At 32.2% G+C, this 19,492-nt stretch overlaps 2 protein-coding genes across 4 annotated transcripts; both read left to right on the forward strand.

The window, feature by feature from the left end:
- Window positions 1–1,836: 1,836 nt before the first annotated feature.
- LOC100791802 (ubiquitin carboxyl-terminal hydrolase 8) lies at window positions 1,837–9,496 on the forward strand. The gene is made up of 12 exons (XM_006604601.4): window positions 1,837–2,426; window positions 3,407–3,548; window positions 3,662–3,721; window positions 3,816–3,911; window positions 5,007–5,351; window positions 5,498–5,638; window positions 5,805–5,975; window positions 6,359–6,616; window positions 6,742–6,893; window positions 7,448–8,002; window positions 8,167–8,440; window positions 9,024–9,496. Exons 1-12 carry the CDS (start codon window positions 1,948–1,950, stop codon window positions 9,129–9,131), a joined length of 2,781 nt encoding a protein of 926 aa, XP_006604664.1. The 5' UTR covers window positions 1,837–1,947; the 3' UTR covers window positions 9,132–9,496.
- LOC100792326 (dihydroneopterin aldolase 2) lies at window positions 9,203–13,692 on the forward strand. 3 transcript variants are annotated; one of them, XM_041012685.1, is made up of 3 exons: window positions 9,203–9,336; window positions 12,415–12,619; window positions 12,761–13,692. In XM_041012685.1, exons 2-3 carry the CDS (start codon window positions 12,420–12,422, stop codon window positions 12,987–12,989), a joined length of 429 nt encoding a protein of 142 aa, XP_040868619.1. In that variant the 5' UTR covers window positions 9,203–9,336; window positions 12,415–12,419; the 3' UTR covers window positions 12,990–13,692. The 3 variants fall into 3 exon arrangements, with proteins under 3 accessions (XP_040868619.1, XP_003553623.1, XP_040868620.1); XM_003553575.5 differs by lacking the exon at window positions 9,203–9,336 and adding an exon at window positions 10,504–10,750; XM_041012686.1 differs by lacking the exon at window positions 9,203–9,336 and adding an exon at window positions 10,772–10,967.
- Window positions 13,693–19,492: the final 5,800 nt, after the last annotated feature.

Raw genomic sequence — 19,492 nt, forward strand, 5'->3', positions numbered from 1 at the left:
ACTATTTAGCATTTTACCACCATTGTGTTTTGTTTTTAAAAAATAATATACGAAGATTTTATTATTATTTATAAATAATAGTTAAAAAAGTGATGCGTATTTCTAAAATAAATTAAATTAAAATATTTTCTAACAATATTTTAATATAAATTTTGAGGTGTTACAAATTATATCACGTCAATTTAATTTAAATTTTCTTTTATCAATGTTGATTCAAACATTGAGGTATTTTTTCTTCACACCAAAGTTGATCCACATCTCCATAAAGCATGCCTAATTTATATGTTTTTATGCATTATTGTTTGATGTGGTTTTTTATGTTAATGTGAATTCTTAAGTGTATGTTTGGATTAGAATTTGTAAACTTAATACATATTTGATTTGTAATTAGAATTGTTATGACACACATTTCAATATCAATCTAACAAATAAAAACAAAATCACCCAAAAACAAAGATTTTGATGTGTTGGCAACAGAGAACCAAACGTGGAACTTGCAAACAAAGTTTTTCTCCAATAAAAGAAAATCAAATAAGATCCAAACTGATTTTCTTTTAAATATTCTTTTGAATTCTTTAACCAAAAATCCATACATACCTAATTTAGCGTCATGCCAAATACACAAGTAATTTTTCGGGATACACAATTAGGATATAATAATTAATTGCAACAGATCGATTTTGCTCAATCTGAAAAAAAGTTACAGTACTAAGAAAACATTGGTCCACGGCTGAAATGGATCCTACCCATTAAAGGTGAAGAGAAGAGACCCTTTGCATTGCATCTTTTGCTAAAACAAGTGCAAAAGAAAAGAGGATCCATCAGATACCGATACACACACCCACGCCTCCACACTTTATCACAACTCTCAAACCTTGAAACTTCAAATCTCAACCATCCATAAAATAGAAATCACATTAATTGAAGTTTGCCCATCACTATAAAATTTTACTGCAAGTTTGATAAATTAAATTAAAATTATTTATCCTAACTAAATTTACCTTTAATCATTTAAAAATTTAATGAAATTAAGATTCATTAATTTGTACTATTTTTTTTTAAAATTGTTTATTAATTTAAAGCTTGTGTAATAATTGCACGATTTAAAAAATAAACTTTAATTTAAATACACTTACAATCTATTATTTTATATAATTACAAGATAAAGTCATTAATTCTATATTAAAATCATTTCAAGAATGTTTTATAACTAGGTTATAATGTAAACTTTTTTATATTAACACTATATATGATAATTAAACTCTTGATAATAACTCTTTTTAAAAATGGTCAATGATTAAAGGTTAAATTACTCTCAATTGGTTTTTGTATTATTTGCAAATTTTATATAGGTTCCTAAAGTATTTTTCTTTTTAATTAGGTCACCGATGATATATCTTTTTAGTTGAATTTTTTAGGATTTTTAAAGTCGTCACTGATTATCATTTTATAACAATTTTAAGCTGCTAAAAAGTAACTCCAAGACCCACTATTTTTAGTTTAAAGATTCAATTAAAACGAAAAATAATTTAAAAACTTATTTGAAAATTTACATATAATTCAGGGACTTACGGACTAATTTAATCTTAATTAAAAATATAGTATAAATATCTTATGTTGACTCATTTTAAAAATGAAAAACACAAAAATAATTTGAACATCCTTTTCACATGTGGATTCATCTTATCTTATACTAATCAATGCACTTTAATAGTAGCATTTCGGGATAATTCTTTTGAGTTTCATTTTCATATCACAAAGCAATATTTATAGAAAGATTAGGAGAAATCTGAAGAGATTAACCATTATTACCATTCAGTTTTTTTTTTTTTTTGAAAAGAAAAGGGTGCAACTCGGTGCAAGCAAAGAATTAAGAAGTGTGATTGTTTAAAACGTGATGATGATGATGTTGCATTTGACGTAGCGAAGAAAAGGGATTTCTATTCTATGACCCGTTTATCCGAGAGACTGGTCCGTTTGCGTGGGTTGTTTCCGAAACCGACCCGTTTTCTCGCTCTTGTTTCTCTCTCCTATCTCCTTCATCTCTGCAAGTTCCTCGCTCGCTTCCTACTCTCCCAAATACTACCCGCCATGGACAACCTCTTCTCTGATTACTTCTCCGACGACTTCGATTCCTCCCCCTACCGTCCCCACCGCCGCTTCCTCCAAGACCAAGACCACCACCGCGACCGCGATTTCGCCGCCCTCGAGCGCCTCTACCTCCTCCCCTACACCTGGTGGCTGGAAGCGGAAAACGAAGGTGATCGAGGAGACGCAGTGCTTTATACGGTGTCATGCAATTCCGATTCCGACTCCGAGATTTTGCTTCATCTCAGGAAGGAAGAGGAACCACACAACAACATTGGGGTTTCTGCCCGTCAGTATGCCTTGGTTCCCGAGGGACTTTGGTTGCGTGCTCTCAAGAGGTGAGTCACCATAATAATAATAATAATAATAATAATAATAATAATAATAATAATAATAGGGTTGCAAAATAGGTAATGGGGTAGTCTAGATAATTGTTTGTCTTATTGAGGAATTCCATTGGGCAGTTGGGAGGTATGAGAGTCATGAAATAATGTCTTCTTTGTTTCCAAGTCCATGTTAAGGGGTTGCAAGTTCTAACCTTACAAGGTTAAGCACAGAAGGGCTGTGCCACCATGCTCTTGTTGTAAATGCAGCTCTATGGATGCAGTCTCCATCCATAAGGCCCAAACACGTGTCCCCCAGGATGTGCCTGCTCTATTAAGTGCGTGTCTGATACTAACTATTAAGTCTACACTAGGAACTGCATAGGCCAAATAGTTTTCATTACTTCACTTGCACTAGCCTTGGCAGCTGGTAAGCAAATACTAAACCTAAAAAAATGAAGTGGTTGAGAATTATTTAAGGATTGGATGGTGGTGTGGTGCTAATAAATCTTTTCCTCCAATTCCGCCTGTGGGTTATTATCATATGATGTTGACAGTTGACAGAAATGGTTACAAGAACAACAGAGTGCAGTAAATGAGCCATGGACTTTGCTAGGAGTATCCCACTCAGTTTGCTTGCCTTTTTTTTTAATGCCAATGTGACATTAAACGCACCACAATCAGGTCTTAATCAGAATGGGAAGCCACAGTGCTTTTATTCTTCTCTCAATCATTCTCTGCGTATATTATAGCAATTTAACATTTCACCAAAAAAAAATTATAGCAATTTAACAGTGATTTATATTTTATTGTTGCTTTTCCACTGGCATAATGTTTTTAACAGCAATGGACGATATTCTAAGTCTACTGATGAAAGATCTTCTGCCTGATTTATTTCCATTTCAAGTTAGAAAATATTTCTAGATGTTTCTTGTAAGAACATATTGTTTGCAGAAGTAGAAAGTTGATTCATCATTCATCTCACTCTCTTGTAGGTATAATGATTTTAATAATGCAGTGAAAGATTTTGGAAGCATCCCATATGAAGAGGAAAGTTTGCCAGATTTGTTCCCTTTGCAAGTTAAGATATTTGTTTCATGGGAAACCAGTTCACTGGTAGCAAAGATAAGCCAAAAGGTTGAATTAATGATTTGCTTGTTGCTCAAATTGTATTTTCTATTTTATATAAAGTAGATTTGGATAAACAGTACTCCTGTTGCTGGGATTGTTGATAAGTGGCATGATTTCAGGAAAATGTGGCTGACTTCTATGATAAAGCTTGTGACATTTTCAATTCTACATATAACCCTGTAAGTTAGCTATCTATTGATTTTATTTTGTTTATAGGTTTCTAATTTCTATCATACGTTGGTTACATATATTTATATTTTATTGATGTTGCAGGTGCACATTTGGGACTTTTCAGGACAGACAACCCAGTTCTTCTTGAATGACAAATCTAGATTGCCAAACGATTCTCCTGGTCAACTTGGAAAAGAGGTAGTTGGTGATTGTTAATAGATTGGCAAGTGTATCAATTTTATCACAAGTAGTAAAGATTAAAATGGAAGTTCAAGTATCGAATCCACGAGGACTTTGGTTGTACTTTAGTGATTCTAACCCAATTATTAAGCAATGAGAAGAAGTAGAAGAGAAAATGAATTGTAAGTGTGAAAATTGGGAGTAAAAGAAAAGAAGATAACAAGAAAAATAAATAATAGTTTAAATGCGAAAAGATAAAGTTAGAATGCAATAATGTTGGGGTCTAGTATGCCAAAATTACTTATAATATAATGTAGTAGATTTTCTCTAATTAATGAAATCCCTGTTTTCACCTGTGTCTACTGAATTATCATATTTTTGGTTTCCAGCATGAAGGACCTAGTTTATTTATCATTTTCCCCCAAATTTATTTGCAGATATAAATTAACACACCATATTAAGATAAGAAATGCAAAAATTCTTGGGCAAAATAAATGTCAATCTATTTCTAGTAATGAATTTATTCAAATACCTTTTCTCGGTTCTTTAGAAAATAATCATTTTTCAATGCATTACTTTTTAAACATTATATGAATGATCAGACTATAATAACAGAAAAGCACATAGAAGAATAATATAAACAAAAAGGGGTAATGAAAGAAGGGACTACTAATAGCAAGAAAAAGGAAAATGGCTAAGGAGGAGGGTTTTTCCTAAGGGATAGGCTCAGACTTTGGATAGCTCTAAGACGCAGTGTGTATTTTCCTTCTGCTTCCTATTCCTTTTACAGGTCTAAGGTAGCTTATTTTTCACGTTGACCTTGCGCTTAGCGCGAGCTTTCGCGTTAAGCGCGCATCTAAGCTTCCTCGTGGGCCTTCTTTTGCAGTTATCAGTGATCCATTATTTTTCTCTGTTTTCTTTTGATATAATTTTCTATAGAAATATCAATTTTGTGGTGGTCTAGGAAGGATCTAGATGTTTGATAATTGATGGTGGGATATTGGAATCAATCCATGCACCTGATAACTTTGAACTTTTTTCACATTTGTTTTTAATATCTCTATCTATTATTTCTGTCTGTTTATAGCTTTCTGGTGCTCCATGTCTATTCAGGTAGTTCTGGAGTTACAAGTTCATGGACTTCCAGATTCTGTAGGGGGTAATGGGGGCAATGAAATGATTTTAGATAGGTCTCAGACGGAATGTTCACATAGTGGCTCTGTTATAATGAATGGAAGCACCGACAATGTGATCCCCTGCATATCAGCGACCAACCATTTTCGAGGCAGTAGCTGTAGAGCAATTCAATCTTTGGGCTTAACAGGATTACAGAATCTTGGAAATACATGTTTTATGAATAGTGCCATTCAGTGTTTAGCTCATACCCCAAAACTTGTTGATTTTTTCCTTGGAGATTACTGTAAAGAGATAAATTATGAAAATCCGTTGGGAATGAATGTATGCTATTTATTTTCTGTTTTATAAGTAATGTAATCTCATTTCTAAACAGTTTTTTTATTTTATTTTTTATTTTGTAATATTATTTATTGATTTACTTTTTTTTGTTTTTCTCTTTTTCTTTTTTTTGTAAAAATATTTTTCAGGGAGAACTTGCTCTAGCTTTTGGAGACTTGCTTAGAAAGCTGTGGGTTCCTGGAGCAGCGCCCATTGCACCAAGAACGTTCAAGATGAAACTAGCTAATTTTGCTCCTCAATTTAGTGGTTATAGCCAGCATGACTCTCAAGTTAATACCTTCATCTTTTTATACTATTAATAATAGTAGTATTTATAATGCAAAATATGCATTAAAAAATTCTGGTTTCCATGAGCATCTCTTATCATTGATGAATTTTCCTTTGTTTTGATGAGAGGAAATAATTTTATAAAACATTGAAGTTTCTGGCATGCAGGAACTTCTTGCTTTTTTGTTGGATGGATTGCATGAAGACCTTAATCGTGTAAAACGCAAACCATATCATGAAGTTAAGGATGCAGATGGTCGTCCAGATGAAGAAGTGGCAGAAGAGTATTGGCGAAATCACCTTGCTCGCAATGACTCCATAGTAGTTGATTTGTGCCAAGTGAGTCTTATAGGAACCCCCCTCCTCGTGATGTGAGAATCTCATTATAGATTTTTAACATAATTTTTGGGTTCAGTACCCTCTATGTTTTTTGTACCAGAGATGCATTAGAACTTTTGATGGAATCAATCAAATAGATATCTCAAAGAGATATTTTAATTTGTTGTATATCAGATTATGAGATTATTTATTGAAGCAGTTGGCATAATATTGTTATGGTGAACTGGCTACTAGTTGCCACTGAGCTCATTTTTTATTGACTGGTTGACAACCACAATGAATGAGTTTAAAACAATTATTTCTTTAGTTTTTTTAAAGAAATAAAAGCAATACGGTAATTAGGAAGCTATAACAATACTATACTTTGTTCCATTATCTTGTAGGGTCAATTTCGGTCGACATTGGTTTGCCCTATTTGCAAGAAGGTTTCAATCACATTTGACCCTTTTATGTATCTATCTCTGCCTTTACCTTCTACTACGATACGGACCATGACTTTGACGGTCATAAGCACTGATGGGATAACATCGCCTTCCACAATTACGGTAACAGTGCCTGAAAGTGGAACACTTAAGGATCTTATTGGGGCATTAAGTACTTCTTGTTCTCTGAGAGATGATGAAACCCTCTTGGTGGCTGAGGTATGTTGCAAAAGTTAGAAATTGAATAAAACGTTATTGAGGTGTTTTAACTATAATTTATCTAATGCAAACACTTTTTTTGTGTGTATTCTTATTAAAATTATGACTTGATGGAGTTTATACAGATATACAGGAATAAAATTTTTCGAGTATTCGAGGATCCATCTGATTTGTTAGTTGAAATTAGAGATCAGGACAAACTTGTCGCTTACCGAATGCAGAAGTGTAATGAGCCTAGTCCCTTGGTTGTTTTTTTGCATGAACGTTTGGCGGAAAAGTAAGTTTTTCTATACTCCCATTCCATTCCTTACAGAGAAGTAATTTGTTTCAGTTTCATCCCTACAATACTCTTACCTGTATATCATGAATAATTATTGTGTATCCCACGACCTGAAATTCATACTAATCCCACTGTGGCCATCATGCCGTGACCTCAAATGTTGGGAGCACATTACTACTAAAGCATCTAATAATTTCACATTTGTCACTACAGAATTTGAATAAAAAAGAACTTTAGATTCTGTCATCATAACATTTTGCAAATACCCAAACAACCTACCTCTTTGTCTCAGGTTGCTAATATGATTGATTTATACAAGTTGGGCTTGTATGCCTTTAGTATAAAACATACACATTTTTCAGGACTTGTGCAATAATTTTTGTTTCTGAAATGGTTACATAGGCAAATTTTGGTGTTAAATGTCACGTGTATTGGGTAGATGAGTATGTTTTTGAAGTTATTCTGTTGGTTGTTTCTCAATTTTCTTACCTTAATACCTTTGTGATTTTATTTGGTGCACTAAATTTATGTCTATCTATCATGTATTACAGTTTTGGGAAGGAGAGGTTTGAAAACAGGTTGTTTGGTATTCCGCTTGTTACAAGGTGGTCCAGTATTTCCTGTGGATATGATGATGTTCAAAAGGAGTTTCTGAAGTTAATCAATCCATTTCTGATGCGCACTGAAGATGTATTACATGAGTATGATAAGAATGATGGTGTTAATAAAAGAGTAAGTGAAGATGATGAATTGGGTGATGCTACTAACTCTGCAGCAATAGGAAATGATGCAGACTCAAACAGTGGAACAGAGGATGGCATTCATTCTTCAACTGCCTTTGAATTCTACTTACAAGGAATAGAGAGGGCGAAGATAATAGTGAAAAAACCATTACCACAAGTCACAACATTGCCTGGAAAGCTGCCTGTGGTAGTTGTCTTGTGGTCGGATAAGATGCTTAAAATGTATGATACATACCTGCTTGACTCATTGCCTGAGGTTTTCAAGCCCCAGCTATTTGCCAAGAGAATGCAAGAATCAGTTTCTATTTACAAGTGCCTTGAAGCCTTCTTGAAAGAGGAACCTCTTGGGCCAGAAGACATGTGGTTAGTTGATATATGATATATCTAGTCTGTTATTTTATCTTTTAAGACATTTTCTTTTTGTTTTGAGAACATTATATCTTCAATACTATTAGTCAGCATGTTTAATATGTTAATCAAGATCAATGTCTTTCTGATGTTTGATATTGCAATTTGGTGCGCGCAAGGTACTGTCCTCACTGCAAAGAACCTCAGCAAGCATATAAGAAACTAGATCTTTGGAGATTGCCTGAAATTCTTGTTGTTCATTTGAAGAGGTTCTCATACAGCCGCTACTTCAAGAACAAGCTGGAAACATTTGTTGATTTCCCAATTAATGATCTGGACTTATCAACATATGTAGCCCACGGGAATAGCCAGTCTTCCAACCGCTATGTGTTATATGCAATTAGTTGTCATTATGGAGGGTTAGGAGGAGGTCACTATACAGCATTTGTCCGTGTAAGTACCTCACAATTTGTAATGTCTCTTGCTCTGTTAAAACATTAGAATGCATTCTTCTCAATTTTTTTTATAATATTAGGGGTTAATTATTTATCCATAGAAAAACTAAGCTTGATTGGTTTGAGAAGACATTTGTTTGTTTTTATGTTCTGTTTTTACTAATAATTACCTAAATTTCCTTTTTCTACTATTTTTAATTCAAATATTTAAACTCAGGGCGTAAAGTGTTTGTGATTATCACTAAAAAGTAAAAAATGAAATATGTTAGATATTAAGGGGTCAGTGGCAAACAATGTTATGATATGCGAGGCCAGTGGGAAGTAAGAGAGCTTTGACAGACTAACGGAGAGGGTGAAATATGTTTTTGTAGTTTAGTTTTTAGTAGTTTGTTCCCGAGGATGCTATGGCACATAAGTTTTCCATATAATATTAGTTTTAATTTGACATCCTTATTGATTTATGTATTTTTTTAGTTGATACAATCTTAGTGTTTTTCGGGTTATTTGCTTTAACTAAATCTCTTGATACAATATTATATTCGTTATAATTACGCTTATTCAACTTTTTTTTCCCCTTGCAGTATGGCTATGATAAATGGTATGATTTTGATGACAGCAGGGTCGAATCTGTTAGTGAGGACATGATAAAGACTCCTGCTGCCTATGTTCTTTTCTACAGGAAAATTTAGATGAAAATTTTAGATGCAATTGTGTAATTAGTGATAGCAGCATGGGATGCTTGAGGCTTTTCAGACCTTTTGCCTATACATACAATTGTCTGATTTCCTCAAAATTGCTGCTTACGCGGTACCGGTAGGGTTTTACGGAGACAAGTGAAGAGAAATGCAAAGAACTTAATATTGTACAGCTTTTAGAAGCTACAGGTAAAAGAAGGTAGGACTTCAATTTTTAAACCCAGAGGATAGATTATTACATATGTGGGACATGTACATATGCATCCTGAAAATATTTAACCAATTTTTTAAGCAGATGTAGCTTGGGTTCTTTTTAAACCATGATCATATTAGATATGGAAAATTACACATTTTTTGCCTCCGTGGTTCATCCCATTTTTCTTATTGCTCTTCAGTTAGGCCAAAAGTTCCCGTTTCAAGTTGTACGTCTGACTTGTTCAGTTAATGCTATACATTTCCTATCTTCGGTAGGGAAATGCCGATATATTTGTACTTCCAATTTTTTACTCGCATGTTTGTGAGTGTTGCATTAGCAATATTTGAAACTGAAATGCGTGAGAAATTTTTATGGTTTTATTTTTGGGAACTGATCCAGACCCTCCGACTTTGATGAAAAAAAAAATCGAGTTGATCGGGATGGGGATTGGATTTTTCTTGATTTAGAAAGTCAGGTTTGGGAATGGAATGGAACCAGGTATGCTGGGTTTTGTCCCGTCTCAGTTATTTTAATGTAATAAATATTTTAAATTATTATTATAATCTTATAATTTTAATGAATTAATATTTGTTTTATGTATCAAATTATTGCTTTCCTTGTAATTTTATATAATTTTATGTTATATCAAATTAAATAATTTAATTAGTAATTATATTTGATGATATTATTTAGAGATATTTTTTCCACTAATGATGTGAGTTCCTTCCATCTCTCACTAATTGCCAATGCCTCTTCTATCTAATAATATGCACGTGTGTGAATTTCGATTTCAATTGAATTTAAACATAATTACCAATTCACTATTGCTTAACACGTTCTTCTCCTTGTCTTTTAATTATAAACAAGTCCTCTACTCTTTTTATCACCTACATTTCTTTCTTTTCCCCAGATTTATTTATTATTTCAGCGATTTAGAAATTTGTGTTCTATTCAGGTTAGGGCGTTTGATGATATGGATTAGGAGTTAGAGTGTAACTACATTTTTTATAAATTGTCTCGATTACCCATTTTCTAATTGGTGCTATTTGGTTTATTTATTTTCTGTTTTTATTTTTTAATAAGATTGAAAAATTAAGTTAATATGTTTAGTAGAATTTTTCGAAATATTTCTTGAATTAGACTCAAATCTAACAAAATGATTTTCTATGTTTCCTTTTTAAACTTTTGAAAGGGTTTCTGTACAAATGTAATTAGCATAGATTGTAACGAAAAACTAACCAATGAGGTGAAGTTGCTATTACCAATTAACTTTTAAAAAAATGTTCGTTTCATTAATGTTTTTGAAAGTAATAAAGGGGTAAAAATTACAGCGTATACTTAAAGTAAAAGTAACTTCAAAATTATTTGGGTCTCTTTCATTTGGATGCTGCATTCCACATCCCTACGAGCTCCAGAGGTCATCATCTTCTTATTCTTCATTTTGTGTTGGAATGGGTAGTGATTGCATGCAAGTGATTTTATCCTGAGTTTCAAGTATATAGATTAGAGAACTTAAACTTAGTAGTAGTAGAAATTGTGCTTGGACTGTCTTTATACCTCCCACGATATCTTATTTTTCTGGTTTAAAATTCGACTGTTTATCCATGTGAACAATTTAGTTGTCCTTCTCCAAGGTGTGATAATTTCTTTTGAAGCAACTATCCACAGTTCATGCCTTTATTCTTTGCTCACCGTAATGATGTGCAATTATCCGTATGAATTTTGTTTCCATTTATTACAAATAAAACTGTATACGTTTAGCATTTTGTGTATCAGGTATGTGTGAGAGATTTTGGAATTTTGGTTTGGTTGGAAGCAAGGTTTTAAATTGCAGTTGTAGTTGTTGTGGCCATCTGTAATGGAAATTACATTAATAGGAATGTAAGCTAAAACATCTCAAGGATTGTGGTACCATTCGAGGGTTTCGGTGAATACCTAAAATTGAATGATGCCGGAAAGAATTTGGATACATACATTAGTTGGTTGTGTATTAGCAGACTATATATACAGAGGTTCACGATGCATTGCCGTTAGAAATCAAGATATTGGAATTTGATTTATCAATCGATTTAAAACCTTTCAAACCCGATCTCATTGTATTCCGGAAGCCCGAAGCATCGGTCATGATAAACCCCAATTTATTACTTCCTTTATATCAACTACACCTACCCCCTCAACTTGTTTTAAAAAAAAAATGGGATTTAGCATAATAAGTTTTTGATATTCAATCATTCTTGTTAAAAAATAATCACAGAAATTTGTTGCAATTCTTGATGTCACAGAAAATTGTGAACCATTGTGGCCGATACAACTATAATTGCAGCTGTGATGACTACAAAAACCTTGACGTTGCAGTTGAAATTGTGGTCACAGACTGTTTTTTAAAACCTTGGTTGGAAGTGGATATGAGAGAATCTCAAGGAGGGATTCTTTTTTTGTTTAGTTTCTGTTGGGCTAGGAGATGGAGAATCCTTGTTTTCTCTGGTTGGTTGGTTGGTTGAGATGGGTGGATTGGTATATGGTTGTATAAAGTTCAGACAAACAATTTTTTTGAGGTACTGAACCTGTGATTCAACTAATAGCTAAGAGGTGCCAAATGAAATCACATTTTGGAAAGCGTGGTCTGATGATGAGAACTCATGTTTTTATTTTATATTTATACACTGTTGTATAGTTTACAGACTACTTTCTGGACACAAATGTGCATGGTGTGCTTGTGTATAATACTGAGCAAGTCAAGATTCAATGTTTCTGTCTTGATTATCTGCTAAAGCATATTCTGTTGGACACTAATTGAATTGCAGCTGGAAAATTATTGATGTACAAGTTTTATACTTCAATTTTGTTGTTGCTTTGATTTACTGCCTCGTCATGTATTGTTTCCTCCTTTTTTGTTGCATGCGTTTATTATATGAAATCAATATGAGGAGGATTAATAAATCAAGAAGTTCCTTTTGTGAATCAGAGTTTTACTTTTTAGAGTTTTTAGTGATGGTTATATTTAACAAAGGCACTTGTTATATTTGATTTGATTTTTAATACTAAATACGCCTTTGCATTTCTACTTGTCATTGATTTCAGCAAAAATGGAATCTGATGCACTGACATGGGGAGACAAACTCATGCTATGGGGATTGTCATTCCATGGTTTTCATGGAGCAAAGCCCGAAGAAAGGACGCTGGGCCAGAAGTTCTTCATAGATATAGATGCTTGGATGGATCTCAAAGCAGCTGGCAAATCTGATCACTTATCAGATACCGTTTGTTACACAGAAGAAATATATGAGTGAGCCACCAACAACTTCAGCACGTCTTTGTTCTGCTTTCATCGTTTGATTGAATAAACTGTCAGTGGCGCTCTTCATATTGCTAATTTGCTAATGTAGTAGCTGTAATCTTATTAACATATCAATAATTGGTGATGCAGTATAGCTAAGGAAGTTCTTGAAGGCTCACCTCACAACCTTCTGGAGTCTCTGGCCCAAAAAATTGCAATTACTATCACAAATCATAAAGAAATATCTGCTGTTCGAGTGAAGGTTGGAAAGCCTCATGTTTACTGCTTAGGCGTTGAGATTCTTAGACGCAGAAGTTTCATATTTACTGCTGCAGAATTTTTATATTTTCACGTTCCACTTGAGACAAAAGCAACGTAACTCTTTCCTTCATGCCCCATTAGTCTTTTATCTCGTATCAATCTTGCTAATGAAATTACAAGATCAAAGTCAGGCATATTAAAGGAACTAATCAATTAATGTGGATTCTCCAAAATGGATGAAATGGAGAAAAGCATCGGGGGTGTTATGTGATGCAAAGGTACCGATCAAGCTAAAGGGAAAGTTTTATCGGACTGCGGTAAGACCGGCGATTTTGTACGGCACAGAATGTTGGGCGGTCAAGAGCCAACATGAGATTAAAGTAGGTGTAGCGGAGATGAGGATGTTGCGGTGGATGTGTGGTAAGACTCGACAGGATAAAATTAGAAACAGAGCTATTAGAGAGAGGGTTGGAGTAGCGCCTATTGTAGAGAAGATGGTGGAAAATAGACTTAGGTGGTTTGGGCATGTAGAGAGAAGACCGGTAGACTCTGTAGTGAGGAGAGTAGACCAGATGGAGAGAAGACAAACAATTCGAGACAGAGAAAGACCCAAAAAGACTATAAGAGAGGTTATCAAGAAGGATCTCGAACTTAATGATTTGGATAGAAGTATGGTACTTGATAGAACATTATGGCGGAAGTTGATCCATGTAGCCGACCCCACCTAGTGGGATAAGATGTTGTTGTTGTTGTTGTTGTACAGTTATTTAATGTGTTTGCTTAAATGTGTGAGTAAAGTTTATGTAACTAATTAACTATCATAGAATATTCAAGAAGCCCGAAAAGAATAACCTTCGGATTTCAATTTTTCTATATGAAGAGAAACTATGTTCAGCCTTTCAAAAAAAAAAAAAAAACTTCTGTTCATTACTTAACAAATTCTTCATTTGTAATTTCCCCCCCTCGGTGATACAGTCTTGAACTGAAGGATATCTTTTATAGGCTTATAAAAGCTTGAATGTATAACTTTAATCACATTTCATAACTCTGAACCGAAGGAAATTCAAAGCCAATAACTCTCGTCTTGATGTTGACAAAGATTACCAATGCATAATTGTATCTTCGATTATGTTAAAGAGTTCAAAGGTCAAAACAGGTTACAGTTTTCTTTGAATAAAGTTGAAAAGAATTTATGAAACCCGACTCATCAGATGAACTACGCCATTATAATTAATAAATCAAACTGAACAAAGCTTATTCAATGACCATTTCTTTTTCAGATTAGCATCCAAGGCTAGAAACATTCTTGCTCTTCTTTCATCTTCCAAAATTCACAGCTGTCTAATAACTATATCGTCATCATTCATGTTTGGTATATCCGAAGAAATGCTCATAACAGTATTTACTTTATTTTTCTTCTTGTTTAGTAATGTACCAGAGGCTGCCATATTTAGTAGTATCTGTCAATTGCCATGCCCTGGTTGTAGTAGTGTCTTGTCTCCACTTAAGGTTTGGAGCAAATTAGGCTGAAAAATTAATTGGTGACCAGACCCATTATTTGCACGTGGCTTAGAATCTAGAGTAGAGTTCTTGATCCCTTTTCTATATTTGACTTGCGATACACTCACTTTTCTCCCAGGTATGCCTTTTTAGTTCAATTAAACCAGAAGCTGTGATGAACCCGCAATTATAATATGAAGAGTATTACAATCCCATTAATCCTTGAAATTACAGCCATCAACCAAAATTGTAAAAGTATGTTTTAAGTCTTGAAATTATCAACATAGGTCATTTTGGTAGTTTGACAGTTTTAGAAACAAAAATAACATTTTTGTAATTTTAAGGATTAACTTTATTCCCAGAATTTGGATATAGGAGTCTCTTAAAATAAGTTCTTTCTAATTCTTCAAAAGAACAAACATCATTTAGGTATCTAACATCCTACCCAATAAAAGTACTCTACTTTTACAAGAGAGATTTTATTAATACTTCTCGAATTACAAGATTTTAGATTATTTACTCAACACAAGTTTTTTTATCTCTCGATGTTCTTCAAAATGATGTTACAACCTTGTTCCTAAACAATTTTTTTTACATGATGACAAGCTTTATTATCTTGCTTTGATTTTGAAATTATTTTATACATTAAAAGAGAGAAAAATTCATTACCTAGTTTTCTTACTCAATTTTTTTTAAGGAAACGAATGAGTGAAAAATAAAAAAGAACAAAAATCAATAAAGGAGGACCTTTAAAACTACCACTTCATAATCTGATTCAATAACATTAAGAATTGCCTGTCTACAAATTATCAATATCACCAATATCAAATGAGTTAACTTAACTCAACTTGTCCTTAACCCACTAACAGCTGGGTTGGGTTAAACTTGTTTTTCATGGAGTTCAAAATCTTAACCTAATTTTTGTTGGGTTGAGTTCCCCCAAAAAATTATTGTTTAATTAAGTTTTTCATACCTGAAAAATAAGTTATTTTTATATTATTATCTAATATTCATTTTTTTTCAATTAAGTATCGAAAAAAAATTTATGTTTCAATTTACTACTTGTGGTTAGTCGGTAGTCTCAGTCTGTTAAGTGATAACATGACAGATAAAGTATCATGTTATCACTTCTTATCACTAACATTTCATTATCATATCATCACTAATTATATATGATTTAAATATGTTTTTCATATCTAAAAAATAAGTTGTTTTCATATTATTACATAAAATTTCATTTCTTATCAAATAATTATCTGAATTTTTTTTATATTCTAATTTATTACATGTCATTAGTTCTCTTCCATCAAGTGATGATGTGACATATGAAGTTTTACATTATCAAGTCTAACCAATAACACGTCATTATCACGTTGAAGGTGATAATGTAATAATGAAGTATCAATGATAAGACATGATAACATGATACTCTGTCTATCACATTATTATTTAATGAACGAAATAAGACTAACGACAAGTAATAAATTGAAAAATATTTTTTTCCAGGTATTTAATTGAAAATAATGGATGTTAAATAGTATTCTAAAAACAGTTTATTTTTTTAAAGTATGAAAAATTTAATTAAGGCAATAAAAAAATATAAAAAGTAAAAAAAAAAAAAACTACTGTAATATATACATAAACTACACAGAAAATCTAACTGAATTATCCTAGTAGTATAATAAATCATTCAAATATTTTAATTTTAAAATTAAAAAAAGTGTAAATCTGAATTTGATGGGTTAACTCAACCCAATCCATTGTTGACTTGTCAGGGTTAATGGGTTGCATTGGGATGAATTAACTATGTGAATTGGTAACTCAACTCATTTAAACGGGTTCCTATAGTCAATTCATTTGCTCAAATTGTTCAACAAGGGCCACCATTACCCATAAAAAATCTTGTAGTTCTGTCTTACAATAAAATTATCACCCTACGATATCACAGTACCCTGTCAAACCTTCTTACCTTGTCTCCCCAAAACCTCAAAAACCTGAACATCTTTGTACGAAAAATCAGACTGCCCCCCATTTCTCATCCTTGTAACTTGGAAGGGAATGATTCCTAGAAAAATCGCACAGTATATTTTTGCTCAATTATGGCAATATCCTTGCCAAGATCCTTTGAAAAGTTGGAGATCGATTCTATGAATTCATCCTTATTTACACTAATTCCATAAAGATCACTCACAATGCCAATGAAGACGGGCAAATTATATATTCAAAAGTCAAGATTCTTAAATTCTTAACTCCAAGATTACAAACAATCCATACATTATCTTATACTTCTCATGATCCTCTAATTTCCAACTCTATAATTATCAAGATTATTGTTATGTCTGATACAACATGCTTTACTATAAGCTTGACCAACACACTTCATTCTTATGGTTCAAGAGAGGAATTTCATTAAAATTTTCAAAATGGTTCATTGAATGGTTATATGACTTTGGATCAATAACAAAACTTATGCCGAAACCACCTATCAACCTTTCAAAGAAAAATAGTAATTTTATCTTAGGATATATCCATGTTTCTTTTGTTGCAAGTCAAGTATTAATTGGATTATATCTTGGGATTATACTATTGTCAAGATCCTTCAAGATTTAGATGTCCAATATTCGGTACAATGCTATAATCAATAAAGGTAAAAGGATGGGTCAAATTTGACTTGAAAATGCTCACCAAAGAAAAAGTAAGAGAATGACTTCAAAAATCACCTCAACATAAAAAAAAAAACAAGGATTCAATATTAGAATGAAGCATTGTTTCTTAAATACAAATCCAAATTAATGTTTTCTTTAACCTCAACCACCTCACCAAAGGACATTTTAAAAAGATTAAAACAGACTATATGTCTACATAAAACACACAAAAACACACGACGCCAAGAAGAAGAAAATGAAAAGGTGGAATCTAATAGTGAGTATATCCAATCAAATGAGGATATGCAATTGATCAACGTTTGCATTTTGAATAATAGACAGATGACTAACAACAAAGAGGAGTAATTTAAAAACCTGATACAAGATAATAACATTACAAAATTTAGAATCATATGAAACAAAATTCCGAGACTTTGAATCATACGAAAACTACATATCAGACCCAATGTCTCATCACCAAGACTTAGAATCACATGAAAAACCGCATCCCATGCCCATAATCAAAATTTAGAATCATAGAATTCCGATTCCCGAATGTCAAAATCACATATGGTAAGAGATCAAGGGAACATCTCAAGACTTCATAATCTTCTTTCTATAAATATTCGATTATAAAGATGCAAGGCAAAGTGAACTTCATACTCTCCTGGTGCTAAAACGTTATTGCATTATAAAGTTTTCAGGTTTTCTTTTTTCGAGATTGTATCAATCTTTCTTTTTATCAACATTAACTAAATTCTTTTCTACATTTCTCATCTTATCGTTCTTTCATTTAAGTTTTATGGGGTAAAAATGTTTTCACTTTTTGTTATATTTATTACTTCTTTATGTTTGGTATCAAAACCTTAGCGTCAAAAGATACACACACAAGGACGAGTTCATAGAATATCTTATTTTATTCAAACCACGTATTCGGAGTACCTATGCGTGAAGTAAGCTTCTTTAAAATTAAATCGTGGTCATGCACTTTTTATGGTTGTAGAATTAACCATTTTCTACTAATATTTTTAATTTCTTATAAGTATCCTTCTTCGAAGATAATCCGTTCAAAGTATGACTAGGTATTAAATGTGGGCACCCTTCCAATGAAAATTTAAACTTTCGTTCTTCACATCGTAAGGGATGAATTCCTTCTACTAGAACCAACCCCATTATAATTTCCTCTAATAGTACCAAGCTCTAATAATAACTTGATTTGGTATAAGATTTAAAAAAAAACAATTCATCATATTGGCTTAGGTATATTTTGTTAGATAAAGAGATATCTTCTTTATATTAAAACGTTTATTCTCTTTCTAAATGTGATGGATTCATACCATAAAATATTACATAACTCTATGAAAATTTACTGGTTACTCTTAAATCTATTAAAATATCTTCAGAAAATTAAAAAAAGAGCATATCAATACTCGATAATTTTAAAAAACAATGAAAACGTACATCATTGAATTTTAATTAATCATATCTGGTACATGTAGATATTATGTACATGGAGGATACTTGTCAAATCGCATTTATTTATGCCACCTCATTAATTGGGCCATCATACCCGTATTTGCAGCACATTGATTGATTGGATTTATTTTTAAAATCATATTCAAATTTAGTTATTATTTTCATTTATCTGACTTTTATCTGGTTAATCCAAGGGATAACAGTTCATATTTTTTAATTAAGTGATACAGTTTTAAGATACAAATTAAATATATGAAATAAATTATATTAAAAATAAAATATTTATTTTGTGTGAGTGCTTATGATTATTAATAAAGATTAATTATTTTTTTTTTACGATAAATACTTTGTATCAATATAATAATAAAAAAAGTTATAACTTTTAGCTTTTCATTTCATTTTTTATAAGTTAGATTTAAGTAAATCAATTTTTATGAATATTAAATATATTAGTTAGAGAATATTAAATATAACCTATTTAATATTTTCAATATGAAAAAATATAAAATGATTATTTTATGTTTGGTATTACAAACATTTTTCTTTTAAGGGGTTGGAGAGATTGTGAACCCATTTAGTTACTATGAACCAACCCTCCCAAGCACTTATACCTTTTGACTTAGTACTTGAGGGGTGTGAATTGTCCAATCTTCGATCTTCCCAAGCAATCATACCTCTCAGCTTTGCGCTTAAGGAGCTGTGAATCGTTTAATCTCTAGGTTGACCCATGTTGTGCCTAATTAGGAAACTTTTGGTCATTGGTTGCCTTATGTACATTTGAACCCCTGTCAAGTATATAGTGACAAAGGTTGTATCACCTTTTTACATGTCAAAGATACAAACACAAATGCGTGACAACTATAAAAGACACCACCACTCTTTTATGTCAAGATTGCAAGACACATTACAGACGTGTCAGGAAGTGATTACCATCATTGTCATCTAAATATCCTATTTTTTTAATAGAAAAAAATCACAATATAAATATATTTATGCATTG

This window comes from Glycine max, chromosome 19 (assembly GCF_000004515.6).
Source record: "Glycine max cultivar Williams 82 chromosome 19, Glycine_max_v4.0, whole genome shotgun sequence".
In the NCBI taxonomy this organism is placed as follows: Eukaryota; Viridiplantae; Streptophyta; class Magnoliopsida; order Fabales; family Fabaceae; genus Glycine; species Glycine max.